The sequence below is a fragment of the Phaethon lepturus genome, unplaced genomic scaffold, assembly GCF_000687285.1.
Source record: "Phaethon lepturus isolate BGI_N335 unplaced genomic scaffold, ASM68728v1 scaffold52974, whole genome shotgun sequence".
Classification (NCBI taxonomy): Eukaryota; Metazoa; Chordata; class Aves; order Phaethontiformes; family Phaethontidae; genus Phaethon; species Phaethon lepturus.
This window is the reverse complement of record NW_010538005.1, coordinates 1-12,154: the sequence shown is the minus strand read 5'-3', so window position 1 is coordinate 12,154 and position 12,154 is coordinate 1. Positions and strand designations below refer to the sequence as shown.

Below are 12,154 nucleotides of genomic sequence, written 5' to 3'. Positions count from 1 at the left end.
TCTCACCTTTACCTTTGCTGATTAAGTGTGTAAAATGAAATTTTACATGCTGGCACCTGAGAATAACTGTTTCCAAGGCCATAATTTTTTCTCCATGTCCAGACATTTCCCCTTGCTTACTAGAGAATATGTCTTTCTTGACCTCCAACTACTAGGAAGAGCAAGGCTACATTAAACAGCTTATTCAGAAGCAACTTTCAGAAGGATACGCAGACAGCTGTACATGTCCTGAAGTGGCTTTTCATCAGCAAACAGCCGTGACTGGACCAACTGATGGATGAAGTTGATCTGCATGCTGTGAACCAAGGCTCGGCCATCTTTCATGAATTAAAAGTAATTCACATTAGACATCAGGAAACTAGGTATTTAAAATAATTAAATAAATTAATAAGTTAAAAAGAAAGAAAGATACAACTGTACAGAGCAATTTCCATACCAGAATTTCTAACAAAAACCTTGGTTTACTCTGGAAATTTCAGTCAGTCTACTACACTGCCACAGTCTACCACTGTTAAGGTATTAAAAGCATATGGAGCAAAGTGAAAATAGGACACGTATATACAGCTTCATTATCTTAAGTTGTGATATGCAAAAGATCCAGTACAAACATGACTTATACAGCATCAGAGATAAACATCATGTTAAAAAGCAAGTGCAAATGTTTGACATTTTTACCACCAGTTTCCTTGTCTTCAACCAAAATTTCCAGTTTGAGAAGGCGCCAGGGGATGTCAGGGTCATCACCCATCACTGTCAAGGTAGCCTCAAACTCACCCTCAACTCGGAACTTCACACGGCCATTGGCTAAGGAAGAAGAAAAATATTTTATTTCATTCAGTCTCCCAAGATGCCTTAAAGTCTCAGTATGGTAACTCCTGGCACTCACAATGCATTATTTCCCTATGGTTTCTGCTCTGTTGCATATGTTTCTGTGCAACTCTGAAGACTTCACAGTTGCTTCTGCAACAGAACCAGTGTCAATAAACAGCATGGACAGACATACCAAACTGTCCTGAAGAGCAGTACTTTAGCCACGATAACTTCTTAATACTTGTGCTACTACAATGCAGAGTAACACTGGGCTGACTATCAGCTTGACAAGTTACACAAACAAAACTTCTGGCTTAACTTTTCCAATTCTTTGCTATATCAACAATGAATACTTTAAGCAATATTCAAAAGAGGTTCAGAACATGATCTCAGCCCAGGCTGAAATCTAGCCCTGGAAACACATCTCAGTGCAAACCATTTATTTAAAATTAAAATATTGTAACTCCATTCTCATGTGAGGAAGATAATATTTTGCATATTTATATATATGCATACAAGCAAAGATTATGTACACTATTTATGTAACTGACATATATATCCTCACACCTTTGTGAACACTAAACTATCAGTTTCACAAGAACTAGGAAAAAAAAACCTGTCATAAAGTAAGGTCATAAAGAGAATGAGTGGCAGAGCAAACAACTCAGTACAAGTCCTTACTATAACTGGCAGGTCAACCTTCTTCTCAATCACAACAAAATATGTCATATACCTTTACAATTACAGACATACGGAAATATTCCTATAGAAATTTTAACCATTTTAACTCACGAAGTTTCATTTTCAAAAGCATCCCAGACACGCTCTTAAAACAAATGAAACCCCAGACCAGAAACTAATAGTCATTGAAATGTTTAGTTAACTGAAAAATCTGAAGAGCTCAGACATATATCCATTTACACGTCCGTTAGACAAAAATGGCTCTAATACTGATACTGCAAGTGTTCACATAGGGACCAGTGAAAACTACTACTAAGATTTTTCAGAAACATCTTTGATCTACGTTTGTGAGGTATGGTGTAGACATGGCTAACCTTGTCTTAGTTAAAAGCATGGGTGAGGTTCATTACAGCCCTATTCTCTGTGGTTCTTCAATAACCTAGTCCAGTTTATAGCCATCCTTCCTGTAAAAAAAGTCATCTTAACGTCTACCACTACTTGGGATAAATGAAAACAGAGTTCTGAAAAGAGATTGAGAGATTTGGCACTGCAGTGAGCCACAGAACAAAAGGCACGCATAAATATGAACAAATTCTATGCATGAAGATGAATATCAAAAGAGATTAAAAAAGCGACATTAGAGTGACTTGTTTAAGCTAAAGTTCAAAGACTTTCTGGAGAAAGACCTAACAGTTTAGTTAAATTGCATTTTAAAATTAACTTAAGATAAAGTAGTTACATTGTTAGGCCTAAGACTCTTTCATAACACATTTGCTGAAAGAGCAAGACAATGTCTACAACATTTGCCACTACCTGCACAGGATTTCTTCTTGAAAGTAAATAATATTTCAGCAATATTATCAGTGCCCTCATTCTTCAAAAGGGGAAAACACCTATTTTGATGTCATACGGAGACAGGATCCCAGTCTTTATAGATGAAGCATGCCTAATGGTCTCACTCAAGCTATCTTTTAGCTTTGCTTTGGCACTAAAGCAACAATTTTAAATCAGCCTTGCAAAAAAGTAATTCCAGTTCTTACCAACTGTAAGGTTTGCCAGCTGTGGAGGGAGATCTGTAGTTACCAGTCGATGTCGAAGAATCTGGTTTAGCTGATGAAGTGTGGTTTGTTTCTCACTCTTTGTTATTGGGTCAGGAGGGATTATTTTATCCTGTTAAAATAAACACAAACAAGTATACCTATCTCAAGCATGTATAATTCATGGACCATAGCAACAGTGAAAACTAACCAGACTAGAAGTCCGAAATATAAATACTACAGGCCATTACACACAAGTGAAGTTTTATACATTACACTCAGATTTGTCTTCTAGTTGATTACATTTTACCTGAGACTGCTGAATAAAATTGCTCAACTTGGGTCAATTAAATAATTCAGGCCCTTACATAGCCAATTCTTGTATGTGGCTACAGATCTAAGTCACAGGTATGACTGTTTATATTACTTCACAAAATCCTGTTATTCTGCATTTTAACAGCAAGAAAAGGCAGCAGCAGCATTAAAGAGAGCTGTTAACTATTTCAGTACATTTCCAAATACAGGCAAAACCTCTAAGAACAACAGATGTCAGTATCTCCTCTTTGCACTTCATTTTTCTAGGATAAGGGCTTAGCACATGCAAATATTTAAAGAACCAAGGAAGCAGAGTTGCTACTATACTCATCCTAGAGCAGAACCAGTTTAAATGGAGAGAATGTTTTACTGGAAAAGCATAACTTGCTCAAATAGGAAGTGCTCTGCATGAGAAACTAACACCACAGAGGCTTGGCACTAGGCCTGTATTGAACTACAGCTACATTTGCACATAGACAATTTGTTTCATTAACATGCATTTGATACTGTACAGGGGATTTCCCTCCTGCCCACCAGACATGTGGTAGCATTATTTACCCTAATGCAGGTAGGCAGACGTGGGTATGATCCAGTTGTCAGAACATCAATAGCATACGGGATAGCAAAACTAGGTAGACGAGCATGAACCAAAGCATCTCTAGCTAGTGATGCCAGACGATCAGCAGTGTCCACAAACAGAATGGCTTGCTGATCTAAAAAACTTGATATCATCTGTGAAGGACAAGGAGGGGAAGGAGGAAAAAAAAAAAGTTGTGTCCAAAAAATGCACAAATCAATAAATAAATGTCCCTTTACATCCAGTTCATCTAGTGCACACAACTAAGATGATTTTGTCTGTCACCTCCAATTCAAGTAATCACATCCATGAAACAAAGAAAGAATGAATATTCTGCCCACTTCTTACATTCGTATGCAATAACACTTTAAATCCACATGCCATTTCTGATGTTTGGAGGATCTGTAAAGCCTCACGGCTCTTTATCTGATGATTGCTACTGGAATGCAACCATACTTGTTTGTAATCACTCAAGGCTTGGTTTTTGCAACATTCTGGACTTCATTCTTATTTAACCAAGAGCAGGATGAAAGTGATAATAAGAACTAGCATACTGAGATCATCATCTTCCCTGCCCTATCACCTAAACCCAACGGACTCCTGAAAACTACATGCAGACAGGCCTTTAATTTTTTGCCACTGATGAGTTTTTGGGAACACAAACTGTTAAAAGACAAGATTATACAATTTCTAAATAGGAAGAAATTGGTTATAATGTAATATTCATTTGCCTATGAAATCGGCTTTTTTTTTAAAGTTCTATAGTAAGGAGAAATTAGGGTTAGACCAAAATCCCATATCACTTAGAGATTATTTCATACCAAACTCTGTTGCTCACTTACCGCACATTTTTCCACCTTTCCAGCATTATTAGCCCATTTGACTAAGGCTAACAAACGAACAAACAGTTGACGAGTGCGACTTGCAAACTGCACTATTTCTATTTTTCTGGGGAAAAAAAAAAAGCACATTAAGCCAGTGCCCAGATATGTAATAAAGCTGCAATTTAACTCTGTGTCAATAAAAAAAGCTGTAATGGTAACTTCTAATTGTGTTAATGGAGGCATCACTATTATATGGCTTCTTTGACTAGAACATAGAAACAAAAAAAAGCTCACTGTTCTGAATACCTAAATGCTAACAACACACCTGAATTCTAACCAAACAAGACTGTCTGAGGAAACAAAAAAGAGCATTCTCACATGAATTAATCACTGATTTTAAGAGAAACAATTCCATAGTGAACACAACTGAATTATTTTTATACCTTTTACAGGATTTCCCCAGGGCTTATCACTAAGTTTAAAGTAGACAAGGCAATATACCTACTGCCAGGTCCTGTACCCTTAACATTACACCGACATTCACTAAATAAATAAATAAACAAAATATCACTATTGTAATTTCAAGATGTCTTTACACAGTGTGTTACAATATGCTATCATTTTGCCAGGAAACAGGGTTGTGGTAGGGAATACCACAAAAACCCCCAGGCCTTTTGCTTTCCTCTCCATTCCTGCCTTGCAAAGAAATTGGGCTAAGGAGAAATTACTGACAGTAATAGAAACATATTAGTAATAGAATAATATTCCTCCCAATGTGCTTTGTATGAGATAGTCAAAATGGGGCAGTGTATGTTTGCATCTCTTAAGAGTTATTTTTCGTAAAAGAGAATGCAATTGGGGCACTCCCAGATTTTCCCCTTCCATTACAGATCTACATTCTACAGATCTACAGTGTAGGTCTGTGATAACATACACTCTGAAATACCATTTCATCTACTGTTTATAAAGGTTTTTCTTCCTTTCTACCCATTCAACTCACTAATTTCACCATGGTTTTAGTTACTTTGGAAAAAAAACAAACCCAAGACCTTTCCCTGATACAGTTTTCTGAAGTAACAAAAGCATTTGGAAAAAAAGAACGTTAATCAGTGCAACAGATATTGGCCTCTACCAAACAGAAGCTGCACCTCTTTCTGATCCTAATCTGTAAAACACATACTCATAATATACATAGAGCTTGTTTCTGCTGAAAGTGTTGGTGTAATGAGGTTAGCTCTTCTGTGCGTTAAGTAAAGCATAATCTGCTTGTAGCAGACAAACAGTTTGGCCAGAATCACAACTAATACCATCTGGTCCAGTTTCTTGCATTACATATTACAAACCTCATCCAAGAACTTGGGCATTAAGCCAATAACTTCTCTGCATTATAGAGCATATGTTTTAGAATGGCATTCAGCCTGATATTAAGATTTCAAGTGGTGGACAAGCCGCTATACGTACATATTGCTCTAACAGTAACCACACTATGAAAACAAGATGTTGAGAATTTTAAAAGATTCAGAAAAACTTTATGGGATTTGAAAGATGTCTACAGTGAGACTTTAGAAAGCCAGTAATCTCTCAGACAAATTCCATATAGAAGTTGCTAAAACCTAGTAGTTATGTCATTCAAACTGGTGTGGTGAAAACAGCACAATAACATGAAAAATTCAAACAGATGTTCTGGGACCGGAAATCGAAGGTTGACACACACCTGCCACTCCACCCCCCGAAAAAAGCCAGAAAAAAGCACAGCAATTGAATAAGGAAAATTATTGATAAAACTAGATACAGTATTCCAGCAACTGTTCAATTAATACCACATGCATGAAATTACAGAAGACTTGTTACTTCTACTCGATAGAATCCTGCTTCCAGAACCACCACCACCATCCCCAAATGACAACTGCATTGGGAATTCACATCCATCTACTTTTCTACCAAGAGGCCAAAGTCTTTCAATTTTGCTCTCTTCCTTTGTCCTTCATTATAGATAGAGGACCTTATGGTGGGCTGCACAGAAATTTTATTCAAGATGAAACTTAAGGAAAGAGTACATTTACAAGGCCTATAAAAGCAAAGCAAAGCACATTAAAAAGCTTTCTAATGAGGATGGTACTCAGTGCTGCCTTTACCTTGGTCTTTATCGGTAAATTCTGATCTTGGGGGTTTCAGATCTTTCAGATCCTAGTGGCCGAGTCTGGGGGAGTGAAGCATTTTTAGCTACAGTAGAAGAATATCAAGTTAAGGACCACTTAAGCAAGCTTGACATAAAAAAGTCCATTGGGGTGGATGGGATGCATCCAAAGGTGCTGAGGGAGCTGACCCATGCCACTGTAAAGTTGCTCTCCATCACTGTCAAAAGGCCATAGTGATCAAAGGTCTTGATGACTGGAAAAAGGCAAACATCATGCCCTTCTTCAAGAAGGATCTAGGGACCTATAGGCCAGTTGGCCTGAGCTCAGTTAAGAAGAAAATTCATAGAACAATCTTTCCAGAAGCTATGTCCAGATAAATAACAACCATGAAAGTACCCTGGGAACAGCCAGCACACATGTGCCCAGGGCAAACCATCCCTGATCAACATAATTGCTTTCTACAGGATGAACAGCTCTGTGATCAAGGGGAGAACAGAAGACGCATTTACATTGACTTTCGCACAGCTTTTGACAAGATCTCCCACAGTATCCTTGTAGCCAAGCTGGTGAGATATGGCATGGGTAAGTGGACTACAAGGTAGGTGAAAGGAATAGAAGCCAGGTATAGAAGGGGGTGACTGGCTACCCGTTGGTAACCATTACATTTCTTTAATGCTGATTACTAGTGGTGTTCCTTAAGGGTCAATACTAGGGCAGATACAATTTAACACCGCCATCAACAACCTGCATGATGTGAAGGAATGCACTCTTTGGAAATTTGCAGGTGATGCCAAACTGGTGGGAGCAAACAGAGGGACCTCAGGTGGCTGGGGGAACCGTTTGACAGTAACCTCATGAAGTTCAGCAAAACCACATGCAAAGTCCGGCATCTGGAACCAAACAATCTCATGTGACAGCACAGGCTGGGTCCTAAGCAGCAGCTGGGCAGCAGCTCTGCAGAAGTAGACCTGGGGGTTCTGGTGGGCAGGCAAACAGGCATCAGCAATGTGCTCCTACAACAATGATGGGCTGTATTAGCATGAGTGCAGCCCAGGTCAAGGAAGGTGACTATTCACCTGGAGTCAGCATTTGTGAGACTACATTAGAAGCACTACATCCAGTTTTATACTCCCTAGCCAAGAAGGATACTGCTGTACAGAAGTGGGTTAGGGGCTGGAACACATGACCTACAAGGAGAAGCTGACAAAGCTGTGTTTGCTTCTGATGAAGAAGAGAAGGCTACAGTGAGGTCCTACTGACATCTTCAAATATCTAAAGGGGTGTTACAGAGAAGATGGAACTAGACTCTTCTCAAAAGCACAAAAGGCTGAGGGACAACAGCCACAAACTAAAGCAGTGAAAAACTAGTTAGATATTAGGAAAACAAAGAAACACACAGCGAGGCGGTCAAAGACTGAAGCAAGTTGCCCACAAAGGTTGCAGCATTTCCATCCTTGAAGATATTTAAAACTCAGCCGGGTATGACCCCGAGCAACCTGAACCAACTTTGAAACTGTCTTTTATTTCAAGCAGAGGGCTGGACTAGGTAGCTTGAAAGTACCACTCCAACCAAAATTACTATCCATGTCTATGAAACAAGAGAAGTAACAGTCATTTTGTCATAAGAAAAGAATGGAACTCAGTGTTTCACAACAATTAGGTGTGTAATTGCACTGTTGTTGAAGTCATGAATAAAATGTTTTTGTAACAGTTCTGAATACTTTTTTTTTTTTAATCTTGTGTAGATGATAGTCTTTGCTGCAAGTTGGAGAAGTAACGGTCTTGTTCACCAACTACTGCAAAACCAGTAGGAAAAGTGCCTGTTTTTTAGGAAAACAGTATGTTTATATAGTTCTTGGAAGTATTTTAACAATACTTCTCTTAAACACTTCTCAGCAGGAGCTGTTCATTCAGGAATGCATGTGTGAGGTTTTAGCTTCCATTTTCCCACAACAGAAGACAGGGCCTTGCAAAGTCATTATAATCCAAGTTCCAGTTAAATCTTATACAGCCATTACTGTATTTAGACAAAAGTTTCCCATATATTACACATTATTAGAGGATAAAAAGGAAAATATCATGAATACTGAGAAACAAAGGTCTTCATTATCAAGCAGCAAGCCCCCGGATTTCCTCCCAGAACTCAGCACTATTAATTTTACACCGCAGTACTGATGTCTTTTTTAATCCAGTCACTTGTTTCTTGTTGCAAAAGTTATTTATTCCTATAATTGATAATTAATAAATGATCCTTTACAAAGAAATGCCACATTATACTACAATGCCTAATTTTCTATCAGTTTTTTTAATCATGGCATCTTTTAGCTAGGCACTGTAGTAATGAACTTAGATTTTATGTGAGCTTTATTAGAGGATAACACCGTCACATCTTCGCCAAAGTATGTACGCCATGTCACCAGGCTAGCTTCAAGAAACAGAGCTGGAAGCCCAACTACTGCTGCCATTACAGCTCTCAAAGTTAGGAAAAACAGAATAATCTGGATAATTAATCTACATTCCTTAAAGATTTCCTACAAGAGCTGGGAAGCTACTTCACGAGGAAGAGTTGTATGTCAAAGGTAACACGGATGTGAACATTTAATTTCAAGACAATTTCAACTGCAGGGCATTGTTTGTAACCGTTGAAGGCTGTCTTCTTTTATCTGTAATCCATTGGGACTTAATGTCCAACAATATCTTGTTGCTCCAGACCTGTGTGCCTCACAAAGTTGATTCCAGCTTTATCAAGAAATGCTAAACATCTAGATGGGAGAAGTACCCTCAGCAGTATGAGGGAGCTCCAGACCCAAGTTGAATGTAATTTCCTCAGCAAATAGTGGTAATTAAAAAAAACAAAAGAAACAAACCAAACCCCAAATTGTTTCCCTTCACAAAATATTACACATAAGGAAAAGGGGCACAAGGAATCATCCCAGGTTATGACTGCCTGAAAATGGGATTAACTCCACAACATGTTATGAGAGTTTTGGAATATTTGAGATAACTGAATTAATAGTCATCCTGGTACACAGAATTCTTTATTAACATTCTTAGGAATATCATAGCTGCTATAAGTCTCCAAAGAAAATTATGTCAATTAGCATGTCAACATAAATAAAGGAAACGATTTTCTGACAACTTCCATAAAATTTATTCAAAGAAACAAAAAAGTAAATCAGGTTCTTTCATCTTGGGGGGTGGAGTAAGGCCTGTTCTGGTCTCTTACATTCGTTGTCTAATAATCTACACACTTCAAAAACACATAAAACAGAAGCAGAAAACACTGTTCATGATAAGAAAGATCAGGTAACATGGAAAAGAGCAGAAAAGAAGGTTTTACCTTGTTTTTATTGTTGAATTGCTTCTTCTGAACAAGAAGTTTCTTTATCACACTAACTAGAACCTATTTAGGTACTCCACTTCCCTTTCACATCAACTTTACTGTCATTTCATTGCTTCAAGATTCATGAAGAGAAAAATGTCCTTAACAGAGTTCACCTACTATAACAGCAACAGTATGTTACTGAATAGTGCAACAACAACAAAGCGCCCAAGCAACAAAACCCAACAAAAACTAATATTGCCACTGATGCTGAGAAAAATCTTGAAACTATGTAGTGACAGCAAGATAGACAAGGCTTATTTTGTTGCATAAAATCGAAAATTAGGAGAAAAATATTTTATTTAAACAGTTCTATATTAATTTTAACATAATAAACATCGTTCTATATTTTAACTTGCATTACAGATTGTCTTATTGTAACTCACCTTTCCATATCAGTCTTTCTTGGTAATCTATATTAAAAAGAAAAAAAAAGCGTATAATATATTGTTCTATTACATTTCAGACTACTACAGATTTTGTTAGTGACCTTCAACTAAGTACGAGAAGAACTGCTACATACCTATAAAGACCATTTTAAAATTTCTACTATTGTAAATGTTTCCTAAATACAATGAAATTATGTTTGATAAAGGAAGTAGCTTGACAGGTCTAGAAAGCAGCCTAGTTAAAGGGGAGGAAAAATAAATAAAATTATGTGTATAATAGCACTATAGGGCACCCACTCCTCTGTACCAGGTAAGCTGGAACTGGTCAAATGAATTTAAAAGCCTGATGAAGGGTGTTGAAATCCCAAGACTTCTGCTAAACTAGTGAGCCACATAGTATCACTGCCTGTGCTTTGTAACTGATGACTCTCACTAAGCATCCATGACTAGAGTTGATTAATTCATAGTAACAATCCTAGAACACCTGCAGCAGGTGCAAAAACTGGCTGTTTCCTGACTTGCATGAAATGAGTTTCTCTTCCCTTTTTAGTCAACCTAAAAATGGAGAAATGCCATACTCCATAACTTTACCAACAACCTGTGCTGTTGACAGATACTACTGCAGAGAGGGGACTTATTTCTGTAATGTTCTACAGGTATCACAGACATATAATTTAAAAAGTTTTGGGTTTTTTTATTCTAAGACTAGGCTCGTGCTAGTAAAAGAATGGGAAATCATTTTGTTGGATGGAAGGAGGAGAATACTTTCCAGTTGGGGTTTCTATTAGCCAAATCCATACTTTATGGTGAAATACAGTGGAAAAAAATCTAGCTCACTCTGCTTTTGCAGGGAACATCACAGACCTTATAAACTACTTGGTGAATCAAAGTGCCCCAAGCATTCCCCACATGTTGTTCACACCACCCATTTTATTTTGTACCTTAATGATGTACATAAGTCAAAAGGACCTGTTCTACACCTTAAAACAAGAATAAAAGACATCACAGTCACATGCTCCTACAAGAACGTGTACAGTATCAATTACTGTCTACACATACCATAAACATACAGGAAAGACTTCTTGACTGACATTTTGGAAGTCCTTCCAAAGCAAACTAGAATTCTAAAACTCCTCATCCTTTCCAGAACGTGAACACTCTTAACCCCAAGTTAAGCAAAACTCTGTTTGCATACTTACCAGATATGGTATTTTATAAGAACTTTACCTACTTTTTTCTATTTGTTCTGTATGTCACTTCTTAAAACATAAAGGTTCCCCACAAGAACCTCTAAGGTTAACAAACTAAAAGGGAAACAGGTTTATTCAGAGTCCAAATGCTTTCATTAAAGTTTTTCTTGGCCCAAAAACATTCCTTTGTTTTGCCACTTCAAACACAACAACATGAGCACAGCAGATTGTAAAGTAAATGTAAATAACTTATTTTCTTTCTCCAAAATAATCAAATGGTATTTTGAAAAGTACGCAGGTAACTCAAGAAGCTGCAGAATCTGAAAACATCTTAGTTTCACATGTTTCAGTTTCATGTATTTTGTTGTCAGTACAGCCACCACAGCCGGGTTTTTTGACAAAAACTTGGTGGCAAACTTCAGCATTTAACCAGACAATCTGCATTCAGCTGCTCTGCATTCCTCACAACCATTTCCTCTCCTTAGGACAGATCACTCAGCAGCTCTCGCTAGGCCCCTGAATACAGCCCGGTGCAGAGACAAACCCGCAGGCACAGGGCATATCCCCGGGGTGGGAGAAGGGGAAGGAGCAATCACCTCCCCCCCACTCCAGCCCCGGCCGCGGTCCGGGACGGATCCCTGGCGTGGCCTCCTCCTCCTCCCGGCGTGCTGGCAGGCGGCACTGCTAACCCCGGCAGCCGGGCAGGGAGAGGCGCGGGAGCGGGCCAGGGGAGGAATTGGGGGCACTCACAGGTCGGCCAGCACGGTGAGCTCAGCGTAGGTCCGGTGCAGGAGGAAGTCGATGAGGGTGC

At 38.4% G+C, this 12,154-nt stretch overlaps 1 protein-coding gene across 1 annotated transcript in view; it reads right to left on the bottom strand.

Moving 5' to 3' along the window:
- The window catches only part of MED14 (mediator complex subunit 14), a gene marked incomplete at its 5' end in the record, with an annotated part of 38,395 nt that extends 26,246 nt beyond the window's left edge, over positions 1–12,149 (bottom strand). The window contains 7 exons of the mRNA XM_010286637.1: positions 210–317; positions 676–804; positions 2,532–2,661; positions 3,402–3,575; positions 4,263–4,368; positions 10,151–10,177; positions 12,094–12,149. Coding sequence (XP_010284939.1) covers positions 210–317; positions 676–804; positions 2,532–2,661; positions 3,402–3,575; positions 4,263–4,368; positions 10,151–10,177; positions 12,094–12,149 — 730 coding nt within the window. The remainder of the gene's footprint in view (positions 1–209; positions 318–675; positions 805–2,531; positions 2,662–3,401; positions 3,576–4,262; positions 4,369–10,150; positions 10,178–12,093) is intronic.
- Between the last annotated feature and the right edge of the window lie 5 nt (positions 12,150–12,154).